Source organism: Harpegnathos saltator, unplaced genomic scaffold, assembly GCF_003227715.2.
Source record: "Harpegnathos saltator strain DR-91 unplaced genomic scaffold, Hsal_v8.6 scaffold139, whole genome shotgun sequence".
In the NCBI taxonomy this organism is placed as follows: Eukaryota; Metazoa; Arthropoda; class Insecta; order Hymenoptera; family Formicidae; genus Harpegnathos; species Harpegnathos saltator.
The window spans coordinates 248,500-270,842 of NW_020229916.1; the positions used below are offsets into that span (position 1 = coordinate 248,500).

The window sequence follows — 22,343 nt, forward strand, 5'->3', positions numbered from 1 at the left end:
GGCAACTCCGGCAATAGCAGCAACGGTTCCAGCAACAGTAAGCTCGATCTGTCCTGTCGTCGCTCGTCATCCTTCAATTGGCGCCTTCGATAATTCAGCGAATCCCGCAAATCGTCGCTACAACTAATGCGTTCGGTGCAGCTCACTATAGTGGCAAGATCGTTGCGAAATGTCATGGGTGCGCAGCCAGCTCTCGATATTCTCACATGATAGTTATTTACGTAGCGATGGTACAATTGGGTGTTCACTACGACGTTGCAAGCGCGACTAATAACGTAAATGCTCGGCTTCAATATCGACTCAAGGTCAAAGACGTCTCGAGGCCAACAGTGAGAGTAAAATATACCTGCGGCGTTGGTTTTCGCGTAACTGTAGACCAGCATATAGTCTTGATCTTGGCCTGCGTCGAACTGCGAGCAGAGAATCCGCGAGCTGAATTCATCTCGCTGGCCGCGGTACTGAAAACACGAGACGTCGTCGCGATGACACAAAACCACTTCTATGGCGAGCAGCGATTTCCTCGCGTATATCAAGCGGTCGGTATATACTGGACTGTGGTGGTGCGTTTCTGCGCATTCCTTGCACATTTGGTGCCGCGGGTGGAAAAGCATGTCTATCAAGGTCTTCGCTGCGACAGGGCTATATCCCTCGTAATAATCCTGAATATCGTACGAACTACGTGGCTCTTTAATCGTTTGAATTTCTTCATAAACGTGATCAGCGTCCGTTAAGGTACGGAGGCTCACAGCTTCGTTCCTGGCATCGTCGTTTGCTATCCTCGAATAGCATCGACTCTTCCGTTGATCCTTGGCGCATCGTACCTCGCGATCGATCTCTCCCGCCTTAGTCAACAACCGAGCATGAATCTTCGCGTCTGATGAATACTCCGTCGAATCTCCGTCGACCAAATAAGTAGGATCGCGCGGACTGCCGAAACCTACGTCATCGGTTTTTCTATTGATCGTAGAGATCAAGCCGTTCTCGGTGAAGTATCGCTCCTCAATCAGAGTACCGTTCCTCGTGGATGTGACATTAGCAGCTACATATTTGATTTGAGTCTGTGTGTCCGTTACATCTACGTGCGGTATATGGTATGCGTGTGTTTCCGTGTGCGGTGTCGCTATCGCTTCGGTGAGAAGGCGTACGTTCGTGTCATTCGCATTGCTCCTGGCTCTACGTCCTGCTTCTTCTAGTTTTAATTGTTCTAGGTGTAGCTGGCGATGGTGAACACACGCAAAATTATATCAATTCGTGAGCTTCACGCATTCCGATCGCAATTCCTGTTTGATCTTCTGCAGATCGTACAGTACCTGTGACAGATATAAATTACAATATTTCAGACAAGAAATTCTGCTTCGTAATCGATTCGTAGAGCACACGTTGAGGAGCCTTTTTAGCTTTGAATACAAACCTCGAATATGGACGAGGAGCTCCACGCTTGAGTGCGACAACTATACTTGCAATAGTCGCCGTTCTTGTTGGTAAGCTCGGGGAGGCCTCTCCAGTGGTTGGTGGATGCTTCGATGAAGTGCCGAGAAATGATGGTTTCGGTCGATCCAATCACGCGACGTAACTCGTCTTCACCGCCGACTAACGGTGCAAAGTGCAGACGCGCTCGCAGAAAATATCCCATCGGCCAAATCCATTCCTACAAAGGACGTTAAGTACTTAAGAATATACTACGTAAACGATAAGCTTATTTGTTGATTAAAAATTATAAACATTCTTTTAACGTAACACATTGTTCAAAGTAAATCTAACACACGACGAGAAGTGCTTACAGGTCCTTGATGATAGTTCCATCCATGCGCCACTTTCGGGTCATTACTGTCGTTGGAATTATCGTAATAACCATTGTAAGCCCAATCCGCAGGATCTAATGTTTTCATGCCCAAAGGACCCAGTAGTATCTCCTCCGCCTTTTTCAACGCATTCCACGCATGATGAGGATCAAACAGATCCGGAGCCTTTTCATATCATTACAATGCTGTTACTATTATTCAATTCAGCATGTAACCATCGTTTATGCTTATATTGTTTTACTCACAGTACTTTGTAATGTTATTAAACAATGAATTACATCAACGCATATTAATAACGCATCTACTCACAACAACCATAGCGATAGTGAAATTAGGCCGCAATTGATAATCCGCCCATTCTTGCGTTGCTCCGTAACTATCCTTGATTATGCCTCGGCGGTGGATCAGATTAGGTTTCAACTCGTCCTTCGTCGGAACTTCGTTCACGTAGAAGCACTTTTCGAAATTCGTGGCAATTTTGTCGGCCCACTCCTTATAACTCCAAGTTATCACTTTTCCTGTCACGTCATAATTACAAAATTGAAATCGGTTGCTTTTAATTACATTTACACCCGGCATATTCAACAATCTTACCGTCACGATTTTTGCGCTGAACGCTACCGTATGGGAAGAGATTTTGTTTGTATAATTCGGCCAGGAAACTGAGGATGCATTTGCTCAGCCCAACTATCTCCACAGCAGAACCGTCCCTGGGTGTAGCCGGTTTCCCTTTGTTACCAGCTTTCTCGGAGGACCCCATCTTATCCATCCAAGTTCCGCAATTGGCGTCGTTGCCGCCGAACACGAAGCCTGTTTCAGGGTGAACGCCAATCTGATTGTTGAACCCACGATCGGTCATGTGCTCGTCGATTTGTCTTCCCGCGTTTCTCTCCCTGAAGCACAGACCTTGGAAATGTACCGTAAGAGATTCCTGCATTACTTCGTGCAACGGTTGATCCTAAAATCACATTTATGTGCGAATTGTGATGCTGTGTATTATTTCAATCGACAAAGTTGCGGTAGATATTTTTGCGCTAAAGTGACATACTGACCACTTGTCCTGCAGGCAAAGGTGGTGAATCGTCAGTAGGGAACAGTCTTGAGACTTTATCGGACAAAATTTTTATACCGTCCGGGACTTCATCAACGTAACACTTTATGGTGTAGAGCCACCACCACAGAGCATCACGGCAGTTGTATCTGTTATAGATGAAAATTGCAGAAAAACTTGCCGATGTGTAGCATTTACAAAAATATCTCTACATTCTACAATCTATTATACCTAGCATTGTTTCCTTTGTCGAGTAGATTAGGTATCAGGCCATGTCTCAAGGTGCCAGCGTATCCAAGAATTATGAATCTCGCCTCTATGTGTCTGCCGGTTAAAAGCAACAGCCCTCTCAAAGCAATGAAGGTATCTCTGCCCCAATTTCTCATGTAACCTGTCGTGAAATGCGGCAAGCCTGCTGACAGTGTTAAGCAGATCTGCTTATTCTGTTCATCGTGTTGTTCCGTTTTCGGCGTTGGTGGACTGAGATTCGGCGATAAGTCCGGTAACAGCGACGATTTCACTACGCCGCACATCTGTATCGAAGTCAGGCTCAGTATTCTAATAAACGTAGTCCCATTCTTCACGAAACTGAAATGACGTCGTAATCAATAGTGAACGACAACAGCAAAGTACACAGTTAATAAATAGATAATTCAAGTTTTCCGCACGATGAAAGTATCAAGTGGAAAACTTAAAAATTCGTACATTCGGTTTAACGCTTAGTTTTAATACTTACTTCGACATCAAGTTGTAGCAATGATCTACGAGGCTGATATAAACGTTCACAATTATAGCATCGAAATAGCTTGGCACTAAGTATCTCGGGATTGTTTTAAATGGCTCCATCGCCTGCTGAAGCCACGCTCCGAGAGGTTTAGTGCCATTATCCTCATTCAAACGTTGCCACACGTAGTCTGTCAAATTTGCAACATACACACTCATTATTGCTATCTAAAATTAGTCGTCGCGTCTCGGAAATAATTTTTGAAAGATTATACCGATCAACCAGTTGCCTTGTCGAAGATTGTCGCATAAGGGATGTCCTAGATCATTATTTGGACGAATGTCAGCCAATAAAGATATAACACCTGATTGAAAAAATAATACTTGTTAAATAATGTGAGAATATAATTAAAAGTTTTATAAAGCATGTGTGTGTATGAGTATGTGTGAACATATATTTTTCGTATAGAGTCAAATGTATCACCTTGCAGTCCAGCGTATACCAATGGTCCATATCCTGGCACATCGTATACCCCAAATTTGTTCATTGTTTCGCCCCGCTCTTCTTGGTCGCATCTATATAGAGCTTTATTCATATCTGCGAAATCCATACGAGATATAATATCATGCAGGTCTGATGGTTTATTGGACGTGATGCGCGAAATAACATTTTGAAGATCCGTGAGAGCAGGTTTTATATTCGCGTGCAAAGCCACTCTGAAATTCCGTAAATAAATTAGCTTTAATAGAGATCGCAAGTAGTCATCATATCTTAGCGGTTAAAATTATATCGCTTATATATGTACCGTATAGCTATGACATAACCGGGCTGGAAGTTCACGAAATTGAGTTGAGTGATCTTAGGATCACCGGAATCGACTTTTTGGACCATCGCAGAGTCGCAGCATTGTATGTGCTGCTTGAGAGATACCGCATATTCCGATAACCCATTTATGAAATGTTCATCCTTCACATATTTTTCAGGCAGACTGAAAGTCGTTTTACCATTTCTGCAAAACATTTATATGCAATTCAATGCGTGGATTTTTTATTTTTAAATGAAATTAAGTTTGCTATTTACTTGACGTCAACGTGTGAAAGGCTCGCTTCCAAAATTATTTCTTCCACTATTCCCTCAACTCTTAAAGGTTTTATGTGTCTCTTGAAATCACACTGAACACTGGAATCAGGATGTTTAAAAGCCGTGAACGCGACTAGAACTACACTCTCGTGAGTAGTTGGTGAGTGTCTCGTTACCGCTACTATGTCACTGTCTATTTGATCGACAAATACCTATGGCCAAGTAAAATCGATGTTTACAACATATTAATTAATTTTCCGTACGTTAACTATGAAAATATTAACAACTAATAACATACCTGGGAAAAGTTTTGCTTGCCAAGCGTATAATGTAATTCATTTAGTGCCTTTTTAGCTGCAATTATACCAGTCTTCAAATTAATGTACTTAACATTGTCTACCAAATTGTCATCATTGGTCCAGGAAGAGTACTGTCTTTCTTCATCTACCACGTGTATCTAAAGGAAACGGAAAAGAAACTTGGTAAATTAATAAGGTCTTCGTGGTAAAAATTTGAGCGATTTAAGCGGAGATTTGATTAAGTTTGTGCGAGCTTACGTGATGAGGAACCAGTTCGTCGTAACCGCGACTACTGCCACTAGCACAGCACGCCATCGATACAAGTGCGGTACTTGGTAATAAATCGAAAGTGCTCCGCTTTTCCACCGGACTAGGATTATCGTGGGTTACGTCCAGGAACAGAGCATGAGCGATATTCGGTACTAACGGACGTTTTCGCGATTGCAAGAACGCTCCTACTGGTTCACCTCCATATCGGTAAACTAATCTTCCTTCTTCGTGACTATCCCATGCAGACATAGCTTCTGCAACGTATATATAAACTTTGACGTCTTTATATTTAACCACACGATATATTAATATATACATTCGATGAAAGTAACTAGCGACTTACCTCTAATCAAAGAAGTAATACCAAGACGATTTACAAAAATGTTGTCTTTCTGATCTGAGTTGGTGAACAATTCCGCGACAACGTAAAGATTCGGACGGATTTTTCGTGCAGCGTCAAGCATATACTGAAAACATAATTATACTATTCAGTAAACATATCAATGCGTAAAAATTGCTCGTAATCGCGCGTACCTCAGCAACAGGAATCGGTGTGGAATGGCAATTGTCTAATCGAATACCGTCAAATATCTGTGCTATTTGTTCTACATAAGCTGTCATATGTCGCCATAAGAAAGGACAATCCTCCGGTTTTTCCCCGTATCTAATAATTAATCAACACACACTTTAAATTCTAGATATATTCTTTAATAATAATTCGCCGAGAAATTAGATAACATCCATAAGTTTTACCTGAGTTTTACGCTATCTCCCCAAGCAATAAGCTCTCTTCGAATGTAAACATTAGAGTCAGGATCAGCAAAATTCTTCAAAGGATTACTATTCATTACCCAGCCATTGTGAGCCATTAAATAACATCCATTATCCGAATACATTGTGTTTTCCCTTTCAGTTAAAGATCTGGGTGCTCCATAATCAGTGAAGTATCTAAACATGAATTTCTTTTTATTATAACACAGAATATATCATAACAGAAGTAAACGTTAAAATTTATAAAGAACTAAAATTAAAAAAAATATATTTATAAAAATATATTTTTGTAAAATTTGTCTATGTCAAATTATGAATAAAATTACCTAGGAACGAGAGGATTTTTCTCGCTGATTTCTTTAATTTTTGGACCATCAGATTGCACTCTAAAATATCTTATGCTGGCAACAGTATTCTCAACTGCAGCATTCAGATGGTTTCGCAGATCGTTGATGATCACTTCGTTGAGTTCTTCTAATTTATGCTTCAAATCTTCCGCGCACCGTTTTAAACGAGTGTCCTCGTCAAAGCAATCAGCTCTGTATGAAGTAAGAAAGTCATGAGTAGGTAATCGGTAAGAATAGAATAAAATATTCTAAGTTTTTATTTGCGTAGTTACCTGTACGTGTTGTATTTTTGCAAAGCAAGTTGCATGTTTATGGTTGATTTCAATTTACGGAAGTTGGGATCTTGAATCACCGAAATGTCTTTACCTTTTGCATCAGACACATCTTGCGGCATTTCGTTACGCGCCAAATTCAAGAATTCCGCTATAATTTCATGAATATCCACGATATACATTTCATGTATTTTTACAAGCGGCAAGAAATGCGAGTGTAGAGCATGACGAATCGCCTGAAAATAAACCGTTTAAAAATATAAGTATAAAATAATCTAAGCAAAACTAGAGAAGGAACAAAATTTTGATTGTATTGATATTTAATAACACAAAAAAGCAGTAATTTGTAACTTACATTTAAATGGTCTTCGGTTTCAATTACAGCAGGAATACCTTTAAACTCCCAATCTCCAGAAGCAACTTGTATCGATAATTCAAATAATGCTGCATCTAGAATGTACGCTGGACGTAAATGAGGACTATTGACGCAATTATACGTGCATTCTGGATGAGAAACTAGAAAAGGACTCTCATTTGCAGTATGGTTTAAAACAATATCACATATGCTTAACATCTGTAACGTACAAACGATAATTAACAGTAATATGTCTTGATATGTTGAAGAAGTAATTGTTTTATTTTCTTATTGATGACAATAACTTACCTTCCATTCAGTTCGCATCATATTAACAAATCGTTCAATGTCATGATAAGTAATTATCTTGTTGTTGTCATGAAAAGAAGGATTAAGTTTCATTTGATCACTCAAACTGTATGATGATTTAGAGTGCCCTAATTCCTGAAACGTTAATTTGTACTTAATATTTGTGGCGGACATATCATTTCTACATCATTGCATCAACATTATTTTTTGTGCTAACATTACCTGAATTGGTGTAAAGTGAAGTGCATTGTATCCAGAATTTCGAGCTACCAGTAATTTATCTTCCCATGTAGAAAAAGGTCCCAGACACTTTGCCAAGATTGTTTGAATTTGAATACAATCCAAAGACAAGTCCTCATTTTCACCTACTTTCAACTCAGGATCCACCAGCAGGTATCCAGATGCAACAGGTTTTATTTGGAATGGGCAAGGTGCAGATGTACTACCTTTAACTCTGAGAAATAAATTTTGTTATTAAAAAGTAATGTCTTACACAGCACATATATATTTAATAATGAATACATACTGATCAGTGACATAGTAATGGTAGGAACCAGGTAAAGTTAAATGTACAGTCGCTGATTCATCAACCCATGGCAATTGATAATAAGTGTGCCTCTCGAATTTTTTTTCAGCCGGTAACGGATAATTTATAAAAACATTTAGTGTCTGTCCAAGAAGAGAAGCTCCAAGTCTAAACTCAACCTTCCATCCTGTAAAAAATATAACAAGCTATTTAAAAGTTCTACTATGATAATAAAATATTTTGAAATACAGTTTTGAGAAATTATATAGCACAATTTTGGGAATAATGAGATCTTTTGAGAAACCTTTTTTCAATTTATATAATATTCCATCTAGGTGTTCTCCATTATTCACAGTTAGAACTCTTATTTGTTCAGAGTCGGGGCTCAATGTATTATACTCTGGCATATTTTCAGTTCCTTTCTGAAACTAAGAAATAATTGTTATAATACACATGTGTTATATATATTGATATCTTATTTTCATAATCTTTAAAATTTTCTTAGATATAAGAAAAAGTTTTTAATATATGTCAAATAGATTTAATAAATAATAAATATAGAAATAGAGAATAAAATAATTTTCACCAAATATGAGCAAAGTTTACCAAGCAGAGAACTTGCCTTGTAAGGGATAATACTTACACCTCAAATGGATGTGTGCTTACCTGGCAGAATCCAAGCCTTAATATAAGTTATTGGCATAAAGCAGTTAGCAAGCGTGCATAATATTACATTACAGTGTTCTGCTATATGAACACACATAAAGACTGCAGTTCTATTCTTATCCTACATACTAAGATTACAATTCCATAGTAATGTGACAACTGCTTCCTGCCATAAGACTTGACTGCACTAACTCTAATAAATTTAGTAACTACAGACCATCTTTACTGTATATACTAAATAATTGTATTACCCAAACTTTTTAGCAAGAATATAATTTGATAATATTATTTATTATATATATATATATATTTATATATTTATGTCAGAACTTACATAAGGCCAGGCTAACCTTAAACAACAGCAATTGCATAAATATTGTATAAAGTTTTTAAATCTTCTTAAAAATGTGCTTCCAATATCGCAAAAAAAACACATAGCTGAATCTATTGTCAAGGTAAATAAGATATACTTAATCACACTTAGTTGTTTTAGAGAAAATTTATCAAATATAGATATCGTATCTTATTTATCCATATTTTGTTACACATAAGCATAGCCATAAGCGTGTGCTACCTACAACAGACACATAAAATATATAAAATTAAAATATAAAATATTTCATATAAAATTGGATATGTTTTACATAAAATTGAAGTATAAAATATTTCACCTTTATATTGTAATATCTCTTGGTGATAACTAATAATTATGCATATACAAATAATAAATAATAAATCTCTTATAAAAACTAGTCATTTGGATATGTAAAAATTTTATATTATTATGTTTTATGATATACTATTATACTATAGATATAAGATTTTACATTTACCAATTTAACCAATCAAATAATAAATAAAGTAATAATAAATAACAGATCTTCTATAGAATATTCATATTCTCATGTTACGTTAATATAAAGAAACACAGATACAATTATAGTATGACAGTTTAATAATTTTTATTAACATACTTTAATGTACACATATATAGATACATAATGCTTTGTAAGAAATTAATATTATTAACATAATTAACATATTTTTTTCCAAAATAATATTAAGCTTTACTTTTGTGTAACATGTATAAAAATTAATACGTAATGAAAGGATTTGTAGTAATAGTGTCTTATAATAGATTAAAAATAATAAATTTCCTTACTACATAAATTTATATATAATAAAATATTATGATATCAAATAATGAGAAAAATATGAAAAAAAAATAATTATAATACAGAAATCAATATATGTAATAATAAATTGTTAAAGTATCAAATAAATCTTCCATACTAAAAAGTGAGTAAGATATATTACAATATAACGCGAATATTTATTTAAAAAACAATTTAACAAATATTTTCATAATATTAAAGAAAATCAAATCAAATTATTACTATTGACTTAAAGTTGGATTAGCGCGCGCGCGCGTGTAAACATGCATTTAAGATAAAATTATTAACTAGCACATACTATTAACTTGTATTAATTACTGAATTGTCAATGAATGTTTCCTACCTACAAATATCGGCTGTAAACTAATAAGTGACAGCACAACGCAGAGCAGCGTTTGTTCTCATTCGTAAGATTGGTAGAACGTTCTGTACAAGTTGACCTCTATTTATTAAAGACAGTGCTGAAGGTCAACAAACAAGAGCACGGTTTGACACGCCGGCCTTTAGATTGCAAAAATACTGTTTGTTCATTGGTCGGAGGCGCGCAGTAATATCACTTATTCGTTTGAAAGTGTCAAAGAAACATGTGAGTCACAGCGTAAAAATTCGTTATAAATAATTATGTCAAATGTCACGTAAATTTTCTGAGGAATATATCTTGGAGTTTTCTTCTAAAATTATTGATGTAATAAAATTTTCTTCACTCGTGTAACTTCCTATCACACATAATTTTTCGGACAGAGAACGCACATCTTTCGATTCGAAGGCACTTCAAGGACACACCTACGGAATTTTTTCGCGGGTGTTTTTGAAATTAATATTATGGCTAAGGTAGGTTAGTCTTTATTCTTACTGTTAAAGTGTGCGAAACTAGAAGGTAAAATAACAATAAATATAAGCGCAAAACGTATAAATGTATTTAAAAATGTTATCAACAATCGTTTACAATAATTTCGACGCGTCGATTCGTTACGATTATGAAAATGTACATCACATCTTATGATTTCTTGATCCATGATCTTACGTCAATTATCACGTTTCTATAGTCACGGACAAGCGCAGAGATCGCCTTTTTCTTCAAAGTCACTGAAATCACCGCAACATTTTCAATTTCTGATTACATATCTTGAAAAAACGTAAACATCGTATCACGTGATTGCGCATAGGCTGTAGGTTAACTGACGTAATTATAATCGATAACCATAACCTCGTCATCTCGATATAATAACTCGAGCTCGAATAAACTCGGACAAAGTAGAGAACAAGAATTTTTGACAAATTTTTGACGTTATAGGGATGGATTTTATCATCTACTAGGAAGTTTCCTCAAAAACGTTGTAAATGCGACAGTTCCATGCATATTGAATGCTCTTATTTCTCAAGATTTAATTTTCTTTTCCTTTAAGCACCGCACACACACTTCATTTCGTATTGCGGATTCACAATTGTTTCAGTCTCATTTGTATTCGATAGACACGATTTATTGTAAAACTTCGACGAACGATGACACGAATTATCGCGTGTTACGCCAATCTCGTAACACGGATATGTTCACCAATTTTTTTCTAACCTCAGACCAAAATTTAGCGCCCTCACATAAAACGACGTCGAATGTAGTGAGGGGTTGCGATATGCAACGACGTGTTACGTCGCACGACGATTGACAAGCGAAGTTACATTAACGTTGAAAAACGCATGCTAATTAGTTTTTCGTGGTGTACTCGCTGCATTAACGATGTCGCTGATTGCGTGATTTCACGATACATAATTCTTGTCACTCGATAGCATTCACTTTCTCTTATAGCCTTTTTCAAAATGGCAGCGGCTACGGACGAGCTGAGTAAGTACTCCCGAAAAAAAAACTCGTTTTCGTCTCGCGTAGGACGGCATCGCCGCGGCATCGGTGATCGGCTCGTAAATTACACGTCGCGCTATCCGTTCGTTCCGTCATGGATGTCGTACGTTGCGAAAATCGGTATGTTTCGGGTACTTTGCAAAGGCGAGGCGTAAAGTCAATTGTCATGCCGCCTGGCAGAAGGCAACTTCAAACATATCACTTTCAAGGGATCGCGTGTGGATTTCGGCTTCTCCGATATTCTTCCCCCGCTCCACTTGCCTCTCGATGCCGTCCTCAGCACGTGCTTACAGCTGTCAGATCTCCGTATCGCGTACGTGTCCAATTAATATTGCTTCAATTTAATATCGAATGATATTAATATTCTCATGATGACTTTGTGGCTAACAACATAATTACCTTGCCGTTCATTAGATAAATATGTATCTATGTGCGAAGTGGTGCATATGTAATTAATAAGTACATTATGTATGTAAAGTTTACTTTTCCTACAACTTATTTGCATATATAGAGTATAACTCTTTGTATTACTATGTTAAGATTAACCTAGGTATATACATCATTAATTATATATTACTTTACTTGTGTTTTGTTTAGTTTTGCTTGAGCGAGTGTTCCTTCGCCTGGGTTCTGCAGAGACAGATGAGCAGTTGCAGGCATCGGTCTGTAAATTTTTACCTCCTGTGTTGCTCAAGCTATCTAGCGCACAGGAGGGTGTTAGGAAGAAAGTATTGGAGCTTTTGGTTCATATTAATAGGAGAGTGAAGAGCAGGCCTCAAGTACAGCTGCCTGTTGAGGCATTACTTTTGCAATACCAAGATCCAACTGCTAGTTCATTTATGATTGTATGTTACCTGTGAATGTACAACTTGCTGTAATTTAGAAAATATCTAAAATATGTATTTATAATTATAATTGCAGAACTTTACAATAATATACATTAAGTTAGGATATCCTAGAATGGAGATGAGCAAGCAAGCAGAATTAGTTCCAAGTGTATTAAATGCTATTGAGGGAAAACCATTATCTCACCAAGATAGGTTTGTTTATTACATATTTTTTAATTTTATATATTTAGTTTGGGGGATGAATTTAATTGGAAAATCCCCAGTAAAGTTGATACATTGCCAAAATATACATATATGTATATTTTTATATTTACTCCACTTTTATATTTATTATATGTATATACATATATGTAATGTGTGATGTAAAATATTGAATTGTATTAAAATATATATACTCATGTTTCAGCTTAATGTTGATCATAATGCCAGCGTTGGGACATATTAATATACCAACAGATCCTGACAAACGAGCGTCTCTCTTAGGTTTGCAGGACAAACCTTATGTGGCAAAACAACTCATAAATTTTATGCTCGACATATTGCTTTTGCCATATGGGTGAGACATATGCGATATAATTGCTGTGTCATTTATAATATTTGCTCAATTATTAATTGTTACGTATTATTAGATCTGTGGGTCAAACGGAAAATCAACAGTCAGGTCAACAATCTATTGATTGGTCTCAGTTTACTGTGCCACCTGGTTTAAGCGATTATGCGTTTAAGCGAGTAATCGGCGAAAGTCCACCGACAGCAGAACAACTCGAGCAGATAAAATTGGGCATTGTTAAGTTCCTCGTCGGTGGATTCTTCCCCGATGCGGATATTTTGATACACTTAATTGTAGCAGCTGCAGATACTAGATTTAACATAGCTAATATGGCAGATCTGGAATTGAAAAAAATTATTGGGTATATATGAAAGCTTTCGAAATTACATTAAATAGTTTTCCTGGACTATATCTTGGTAATATTATAATTTTTATAAAGCAATATCATCATATACTTGTACATGTTTAGCACATTGGACTGGTCCTCGATGCAACTCGCAGCTCCATTGTACACATTGTTTCTGGGCACTGATGCACTAGCGACTCAAAAAGAAGTGAAGCCAGAGATGAAACGACTTCCTGCGAGCACTCGAATTCGTCTCAAGCTTTTGCAGTATTTGTGCCGTGTGACTAAAGCAGGCTTTATCATACCACCGTGCATACAGGTACGTTAGGTTGAAAAAATATGGAAAATTTCTATACAAGATAGGTAAAAAAATTACAAATTTTTCAGGTTGTTTTCGATTCGCTTTATGGAAAAAATACAAATGCCAAACTGAAATCATTGGCATTGCAATTTACATCAAATATTGTGCAACAGTAAGTTTCACAATCTGTTTATCGACAAACGTCTCTCTTTTGTAATTATAATTATATTCCATTATTACAACAATGTATTGACAAAATAAACTATATTTTCACTTTAAACTTTTAAGCTGCAGTCTCGTGCCATTAGCTCGCGTCGCTGGAGTGATTTTGAATGGCATGATAAAATTAATTTCCGAGGGTGATGACGCTCATAAACCAATGGCGTACACAGTTATCGGGCAACTTGGTCAAAGAATACCATCTTTGATAAATAAAGATCTAAGTTTATTGCATAATTTGTTCGACACACTTGTATCCGTAAGTATTCGGCTGTAGCACAAACATAGTAATTATCAGATATACGATAATAGTATGTTTTTTTTTTTTTTTCCAATAATTAAGACTGATGGCGAGCTACGACGGACGGTAAGGGACGCGTTAATTTGCGTAACATCTGCATTCGTGTTGAACAAAGAGGACGAGAACAATATAGCGTTGATGAACGCCCTGTTGTCGGTGCACATCGAATCACCGGAATCCAGCGTTAGGCATGTATCAAACACAGACCTGAGTCTATCTAATACCCACGTTTATTGATTGCAGTATGTATTCTAATTATGTGTTATGACATTGTTACCTTTGCAAATAGATTTGTGGCAATGCATTATGCCGCAACCGTATTTCCTCCTGATGACGCTCCATCTCGGTATCTCTTGTTATTAGCGTGTGGTGACAGCAAGCATGAGATAAGTACAGAGGCTATGAAAGCGCTGTACGGTGTTGTGCACAAAAGCGAAGACGAGCAACATGTTAACAATAAGATTGTATTGCCCGAGTTCGTGAAACTCGTGAGTTACATTCACTCAAAAATGCAATCGAGAATGCCCGCTGTGAGTAGCGGCAGAGGGAATGTGGATAAGCAAGTACTTCCCTATAGTACCACAACGTTTTCCGAGGTAAGTCGCGTGAAAGGTAAATCCATGATCAAAATCGCGTGAAATTTTATATCGATGATTCATGTTGTTACAGATTATCACTTACCTTCGTGTTTGCCTCGCCAGAAGCGCTAATATTCCAATGCGAAATGAACCGTTGCAACATCCTTGTGAACACACTCCTCTGATTGGACGTTACCTGGAGAACTTGTACAAAGATCAACGGGAAGTTTTAAATAATTATCTCGATATGATTTTACTCTTAAGCCATTCTGCCGCAGGTAAGATGAAAGACAATATCGTGGACTTATCGTGATTATAATCACACAAAATATTTGCCTGCGCTAAGTTAATTGCTAATTTTGCTCGTATGTTTATACATGTTGCAGATCAAATTTCCTTAAATGCATTATTGGAAGTGCTTGGATCTATTCCGCCTTACATGATAGAATCGTACGAAAAAGAACTACCGTGGCTCTGCACGTTGCTCACGTCCACTAAGCAAGATGTACGACAGTTAGCTGCAAAAGTGTATGCCGCTATTACTGCCTATCTTCCGAGAAACGAGTTTGAAAAACACGTTTCGGGCATAATGGATATTATGAAGAAGAAGAATTTGGAAGCGCAGCACGGTGCGTTGATGACGCTAACTTACATGATGGAAAGAAGCTTGATACAACAACGGAGTGAAAATCGGGAGAATTTGTGTAATTGGGCAACTTACAATGATATTGTGAAATTAATATGTACGTATTTATACGAACGCGTACTAAACATGTACTAAAATTGTTTATTTTTACAATGGATTTAACATGCTACATATATGTTATTTAGGCACATATCTCCACGATAACACGATGTTGTTGATGGACGCTGCTGTTCAAGGCATCGGCACCTTGGGAAAAACGTATTCTTTACCTTTGCCAGCAGAAAGCGACAACAATTTGAATAAAAAGGCTATAATCGAAATGCTGTTTTCCATTTTGTCTAACGCTAAATTGAACACGAAGGTTTGTTTTTTGCACACGCGCAATTGATCATACATAATACAATGCAGGTCGATATTTATTTATGTTTTATATTATATGCACTTGTTTTCACGATTCTTTTTTTCCAGATGAAAGAAAAGGCCGCGCTTTCATTAGGATACTTGTGCGTCGGTGAAACTTTTCCATATACCACGGAAGTCGCTGACAGAATTATAGCGACTGTTAAAGAGGTACATATATACATTGTCTTTACATGTTTGCTTTTGTGTATTATTAGGTAATAACAAAATTCCATCAATACTTAATAGACGAAGGACATAGAAGTCCATTTGATCCTGGGAGAAGCTTTAGTTTGTTGCGTTCAAGCTCAAGCTTCTCCGGAAGGTAGAGACATGTGGAAGACTTTACCTGCCGAACACGTCATTTCGTACAGCAAGGAAAGTGATGAATTATTAATACACGTATTGGTTGAATTACTTAACATGTGTCAAGTGCCTCATCCAAACCTGCGACAGGTATTTATATATGAGATATTTTAGAGGCGTGCGTATGTGCATTACGCTTTGCTGATAAATAATATTTCTTAAAGGCAGTGTGTGTGTGGTTATTCGCACTTTTAAAACACAACGTTCAACGAGAATGCGTCAAGGAAAGACTGCCCGCGATTCACCATGCATTTATAGATTTTCTTTCCGACGACAGTGGTAAGCGATGTTAATTATTACAGTAGCAGATTGTAATATCTTGAAAGATATTTAATATTTCGTCTATTTTGCACACAGATATAGTGCAAGATATTGCATCGAAGGGTCTTAGTTTGGTACATATTAACAGCAAAAAGGAAGAACGTGATACTTTAGTGTCTAATATATTAGATCAGTTCACACAGGGTCGTAGAACAGTGCAACAAGTTACTGCTGACACCAAATTATTTGAAGAAGGCCAGTTGGGAAAAAGTCCATCGGGGTGAGATCAAGTTGCATAAAACATTTTCCGTTGATTTGTGCAGTTTTATGATATTGAAAATATTTCGGTTTACATGCATGTAGATAAAATGTTAAAAGATACATATTGAACGATATTAACGAGGATAGGGCATTGAAATATCTTCATTTAAAGGAATAATAAACATTTTCAGTGGCAATATATCAACGTACCGAGAGATTTGCTCCCTGGCTACAGAATTGCAGAAGCCGGAGCTCGTGTACTACTTTATGCACTTGGCAAATCATAACGCGATATGGACATCCAAAAAGGGAGCGGCGTTCGGTTTCGCGGCGATTGCCAGTATCGCGAGGGACGAGCTGAATAAATATCTGCCTAATATCATACCACGATTGTACAGATATCAGTTCGACCCGACGCCGAAAATCCAGCAGAGCATGACTAGCATTTGGCGGGCAGTCGTCCCTTCTACAACGAAGGCCGTTAGTAATATTAAATATGATATTTCTTATGACACTCGTTATTAGTATACATGATGAGTGCAAGCGTTTATTATATATCACTGTATTTTTTTATATATCACTATAGATCGAACAGTATCATAAAGAAATATTGACTGATGTAACTGATAATCTAACGAATAACGAGTGGAGAGTACGTATCAGTTGTTGTAATGCTCTCGCAGATCTTTTAAGGACAAATGTACAGTTCAACTTCGCCGAATGCGGCCCGGGACTGTGGAAGAAACTGTTTCGTGTAATGGACGATATTCACGAGGGTACGCGTTCAGCCGCGACGAATACCGCCAAGATACTCAGCAAGGTGAGAGTCTTGAGTGCTCACTGAAAATGAGTCGAATAGTTCGCACCACGTTAATAACATTTTATTATCGCGATAATGCTACAGGTTTGCATACGGTATTGCGATTCTTCGCACGGTAATGCAGGAAAAGAAGTTATTCAAGCGATACTGCCCGTGCTACTCGATATTGGCATTATTCACACCGTAGACACGGTGAGATCTATATCGTTGCAAACGGTATCTCAACTCGTATCGACGGCCGGCGTTCTGTTGAAACCGTCGCTTGTCACTTTAATACCTTCGTTGTTGGAGACGATCGGCGAGTCGGAGAATCCTAAACTTTCATACTTGAGTAATGTGTGTGGGGCGTCCACGGAGACGCAGGAAGCTATCGATAACGTTAGAGCCAACGTTGCTAAAGGCCATTACGCGTCAGATACGGTAACAAAGGTAATTTTAGTTTTCGCGGTTATTGTAACTCGATAAGAATATCACGCACACTTATGAATGCTTCTTTTTTTCTTCTTCCAGTGTATCCAATATATCGATGCGGACGTATTGAAGGACTTAATGCCAAAAGTAATAGACTTAGTCAAATGCAGTATAGGATTTGGAACGAAGATCGCTTGTTCGCATTTCGTAATCCTTCTCAGCACGCATCTGAAAGTAGAGTTACAACCGTATAGCGGTTAGTAATCATATCGGTTTTCTAGAATGTAATGATACATGTTATGTCCTTTTTGTTATTTTTGGCAAACTAATGATTCATATTATTCTCCTCAGCTAAAGTTTTGTCTGCCTTACTCAATGGTTTGACAGATCGTAATGCTGCTGTGAGAAAAAATAACGCAATCAGCATCGGACACATAGTCGGCTCAGCTAAGGATTCTAGTCTAGATAAATTATTCAATACCTTGAACACGTGGTATCTGGAACGCGAAGGTATGCTGCTCTCTAATAGTTTGTACATGATTTTTACTTCTTCTTCTAATGGTGATTCTTTCTGATGGTTTCATCATTACTTGTGACGAGAAACACTATATCGGGAAAAAATTAAATTATAGATGACGCAATAAGATTGGCGATCGGGCAGACTTTGCAATCTATAAACAATTACAATCAGGAGAAATTGAAGAATTACCAAAAAATAGTCATTCCTTTGACGTTCTTCGCAATGCATGCAGAAAAGGTATCAGGTTTGTATTCCAGTATTACAACATATTATTCGTAAATTCGTTTCTTCGTTATATCATTCGTGTCTTCACTTTTATGCGTCTTTGTTTATACAGGAAATGAAAGTACAATCGAGCTATGGACCGATCTGTGGAATGAAATAACGCCTGGAACCGAAGCAGGAATTTTGCAAAACTTGAAATCGATAACCGATATTTTACGCACAGCTTTGGAATCGGCATCATGGACTACAAAAGTACAAGCCGCGAATGCAGTTTATACCGTTGCCTTAAAGTCAGGACATAATATCGACATGGAAGCCAGGAATACCCTATTAAAGATATTGACAGACGGCTTACGTGGCAGAACTTGGAATGGGAAAGAACGTCTGTTAAACGCGCTTGCTATGTTAGCGTGCAATAGCAAGTACGTGTGTCGAATGTGTATTTCCACGCTGTTTATACGCACAAGAGTTAATTAATAATAAACATGTGGCGCTCATTTTATTGCAGAGAAGCTTTAAACACAGATACCGCACTGTTAGATACAATTGTAGCAACGCTGCACAGAGAAAGCAAAAAGGAGAATGCGGAATATCGTCGAAATGCGTTGCAAGCGTTCGCTATGGTCTTATACGAACTTGACATTGATAGGTTTACGGAAACTTACGAGATTGTACAAGATATTTTAATTAAAGTGAGCTATATCGACGATTGCATTATACGGAGATACGGAGATTGTAAACATAAGTATGTAACATATGTATGTTTTGCACACATAGGTATCTGATAAAAGCAATGACGATGAAGACACTGCGGAGGAAAGTAGAAAGAAGAAGGAAAGTAATATAAAGCTGCAAGAAACGGTTTATGAGGTGCTTGGAAAAGCATGGCCGTCTAATAAAACGACTCAAGGTTACAAAACTGGACGTTTATGAGATACAATTAGGTAACATTTAGAATAGCCCTTTGTCGTAATATAATTCGTTTGATTACAGACAAATATTGCATGGAATTTGTAACTCACTGTCAGAAAGTGTTGCCAAATAGTACGAGATCTGTGCAAATCGCTATCCTGACGACGTTAAATCTCTTTGTGGATAGACTTGTCTTGTTAAAAGTAAGCAAAGAGGAAATTTTGCCGCAGGATAAAAAAGTATTAGAGGAGATATGTGATAGCCTCAATAAAATATTATTATATTGTATAAGTAAGTACACTATATATAGATATACTAATCATTTAATTATTGTATTAATTAAGACACTTTTTAAAATAATTTCGAGATGATTTTATATTTGCACGATTGAAATACATTGCTGTTAAGCGTGATTACTTTTCTTTAGACATTTCGAAGTTCACTAGAATTAGAAAGGAAGCATTGAATATAGTCCTTTCGTTGGCAAGAAAAATGCGTGATACAAATAACAATGAACAACTCGACAAGATGACGCGCGTTTTGAAAGAGCTTCTGCCCGACTTGGTGAAGGATAATCAACCAGAAATACGGACCAGAGTTGTCGACATTAAGGAAATGCTTAAGATTTAATTAATGTAAGTATTTCGAGTCAAAATTTACGTATTCTTCACGTACACACACACACATACACACATACACACACCGCTCCGCAATATGTGGTGTATTGTCGTTACTGCAGTCGATCTCGGAGTGATGACAAGAAATTCTGATAGCTACTGTTGCGTGTTTATTTAATAATATGTTAATGTAGATGTGCCTAAATATAATACTCCATTGCTTAATAAGATGTAATTTAGAACGTAACCTGTTTATAAAATTCTTTATTATGCCCTGTATTCAGCAATGGATCAAAGAAATAAAGAACAGTAATCTTAATCTTAATCGTAATCTTAATCTCCTTCTGTGGGTGTATTTATTGTAATTATAACTTATTGTAACTTATAACCACGTTGCCATCCTAAATCCTAAAATAATAAAATATGTTATTGTATAAATATATATATATGTAAATACGTGTTCTTTGCGCAGCACGTAACAAAATGGCATTTTACCGACAGATTCAGGTTGTGGATATGACAGTTTCATCTCTACCTAATGTATGCAGACGCCGTATCAAATGTTATCATGAATTGATGAGAAAGTTTGGCGTGTGTGATCGTTCTCAGGCTTGTTTCTGCTTGCATGGTACATACAGTGTTAACAAATTTACTATTTATTAGTCGCGATAATAAGAATTATTTTTTTATTACAAGCAACAACATTCTGTTATTTATTATTAATGAATATAACTTAATTAACATTTAATATATTGTAGTGCAAGTATTATGTACGTAAAAATTAAAAAACAGGATATTCAGATTTTTTAGCCTATAATAAATCATTTGAAATGAATTAATATAAACTTGTTAAAATAATGCTTATATTATATTTTATTGATATAGAGGTTATTTATATATTGATATATATCTAAAGATTGTTACAGATTTTAGCAATTTAGTTATATACAACTTGTGCATCCTGCAGACAATACATGGGAAAGTTATCATTGTTTTCGACTCATTTCTGCGGCTATTCCTATGTTTCTAATTGTTAGTTTGATTAGAATATTTTGAAAAAGAAAGATTCTTTTTGTTAGCTTTATGTGTACGTATTTAATATTGTTCGCATTTATTTGTTGCGATATGTTGATATAAATTGTACTTTCTCGTATTTCATTCATAGAGTAGATTAATCCCTTCTATTATTGAAATATTAATAAATGGCAAGATCCATGAATAAAAAATATGATGAATCCTTTTCAAACATATTAAGTATAAAACATATTAAGTACAAAAAATAAAAAAGAAATTATATTTTAATTAAGTTAAAGGAAAATTATATTCGTTAAAAACTTATATATATATATAGAATATATATCATAGAAAAGACTTCTATAAAATTAATATTATGTTAACGATATTATTTGATCATTTTAACTACGACGAGTAAGATAAAACAGCGAGTAGGACTTAAATAGCATTAATATTAAAAATTTACTGTCAAGTGAAATTACTCAAGCATCCTTTCTCCAGGAGAGAAATGCACGGTTTGTTTAAAAAATACATGATACAAACCGAGAAAGGATGATTTCATATGGTCAAATAGTGAAGTTAATTTTATCATGTCGTAGAGGTTTTACTTTCGAGGAAATCAATATAAAAATTGACAAGTCACGAATAATACGATTGGGTCTGAGAATTTATTCGTCGAATTTTCCTCGATATATGTGTGTGTAACGTTTTCGATACATGAAAGGGGAAAACTGAAGACCGAACTGTATACACGCAGAAACCACTTTCCGTCCGAAGAAAGTAAAGGATCGCGGTTTTTTCATACAAGATTCTCGCTGTTTACGTAGCGTGTTTGGCACGTCCTCAATGTCACCGCGTTTCATTGTGTCTCCGGCGCGTCTAGTAGGAGTAGTAGGTGGCACGCGCGCGATGCCGCTCTTCAGTTATCGTTCGGTCTTCCGTTGGTGCGCGTCGTGTTACACCTGTTGCCCGTGTACGGATCAACGTCGTCCTGTGACTGACGCGGAAATCGCGATCGGCGGACAATTGAGGCTTCATGCAAGGTATGACCGGTACGAATCGCTATCATCGAAAAGCGTCTCGTCGCATCGAACGACATCGGCATTAAAGCCGGGAAAACGTCGAAGATACATATTCGAAAAGACTCGTTTTACCGAAGATAGTCGCCTCATGTGGATTTTCTCGCGCGGACAGTGACGTGAATCGCATTCGCATCGAAATGACGACGCGAGATTCGTTCCTTTTC

At 36.7% G+C, this 22,343-nt stretch overlaps 2 protein-coding genes across 5 annotated transcripts; one reads left to right on the plus strand and one right to left on the minus strand.

Annotated features, from left to right (window-relative positions):
- Positions 1–1,244: 1,244 nt before the first annotated feature.
- LOC105185268 (glycogen debranching enzyme) lies at positions 1,245–10,747 on the minus strand. Its single transcript, XM_019842364.2, has 26 exons — positions 9,991–10,747; positions 8,807–9,046; positions 8,111–8,234; positions 7,807–7,993; positions 7,503–7,734; positions 7,281–7,415; positions 6,972–7,190; positions 6,617–6,852; positions 6,324–6,536; positions 5,980–6,174; positions 5,761–5,890; positions 5,570–5,693; positions 5,215–5,480; positions 4,956–5,114; positions 4,658–4,869; positions 4,383–4,586; positions 4,061–4,293; positions 3,852–3,941; positions 3,590–3,767; positions 3,085–3,441; positions 2,855–3,002; positions 2,397–2,760; positions 2,112–2,320; positions 1,782–1,967; positions 1,412–1,648; positions 1,245–1,310 (listed from the first exon to the last, which is right to left on the minus strand). The coding sequence occupies exons 2-26, from the start codon at positions 8,906–8,908 to the stop codon at positions 1,245–1,247; spliced, it is 4,806 nt and encodes a 1,601-aa protein (XP_019697923.1). The 5' UTR covers positions 8,909–9,046; positions 9,991–10,747.
- Positions 10,748–11,275: 528 nt separating this feature from the next.
- LOC105185267 (proteasome adapter and scaffold protein ECM29) lies at positions 11,276–20,788 on the plus strand. Of its 4 annotated transcripts, none has more exons than XM_025308090.1 (29): positions 11,580–11,815; positions 12,100–12,347; positions 12,424–12,542; positions 12,757–12,906; positions 12,980–13,261; positions 13,370–13,565; positions 13,634–13,719; positions 13,836–14,025; positions 14,110–14,255; positions 14,357–14,663; positions 14,737–14,923; positions 15,032–15,388; positions 15,477–15,652; positions 15,760–15,861; positions 15,940–16,146; positions 16,221–16,335; positions 16,414–16,597; positions 16,770–17,058; positions 17,165–17,398; positions 17,483–17,827; positions 17,909–18,065; positions 18,161–18,319; positions 18,442–18,573; positions 18,667–18,976; positions 19,063–19,246; positions 19,332–19,464; positions 19,548–19,757; positions 19,894–20,101; positions 20,585–20,788. In XM_025308090.1, the coding sequence occupies exons 1-28, from the start codon at positions 11,770–11,772 to the stop codon at positions 20,094–20,096; spliced, it is 5,454 nt and encodes a 1,817-aa protein (XP_025163875.1). In that variant the 5' UTR covers positions 11,580–11,769; the 3' UTR covers positions 20,097–20,101; positions 20,585–20,788. The 4 variants fall into 4 exon arrangements, with proteins under 4 accessions (XP_011142914.1, XP_025163875.1, XP_025163876.1 ...); XM_025308091.1 differs by having other exon boundaries at positions 20,556–20,783; XM_011144612.3 differs by lacking the exons at positions 11,580–11,815; positions 20,585–20,788 and adding an exon at positions 11,276–11,487 and having other exon boundaries at positions 19,894–20,096.
- The last annotated feature ends 1,555 nt before the right edge of the window (positions 20,789–22,343 follow it).

Coding starts and splice junctions, on each gene's coding strand:
- LOC105185268 (XM_019842364.2), bottom strand. CDS start 8,908: ATGTGTTTTTTTTGCGATATTGGAAGCACATTTTTAAGAAGATTTAAA. Junction 7,191..7,280: donor TGATGCGAACTGAATGGAAG/GTAAGTTATTGT, acceptor TGTACGTTACAG/ATGTTAAGCATATGTGATAT. Junction 1,311..1,411: donor GCTCCTCGTCCATATTCGAG/GTTTGTATTCAA, acceptor TATCTGTCACAG/GTACTGTACGATCTGCAGAA.
- LOC105185267 (XM_025308090.1), top strand. CDS start 11,770: ATGCCGTCCTCAGCACGTGCTTACAGCTGTCAGATCTCCGTATCGC. Junction 13,262..13,369: donor GAATTGAAAAAAATTATTGG/GTATATATGAAA, acceptor GTACATGTTTAG/CACATTGGACTGGTCCTCGA. Junction 18,574..18,666: donor GCATGCAGAAAAGGTATCAG/GTTTGTATTCCA, acceptor TTGTTTATACAG/GAAATGAAAGTACAATCGAG.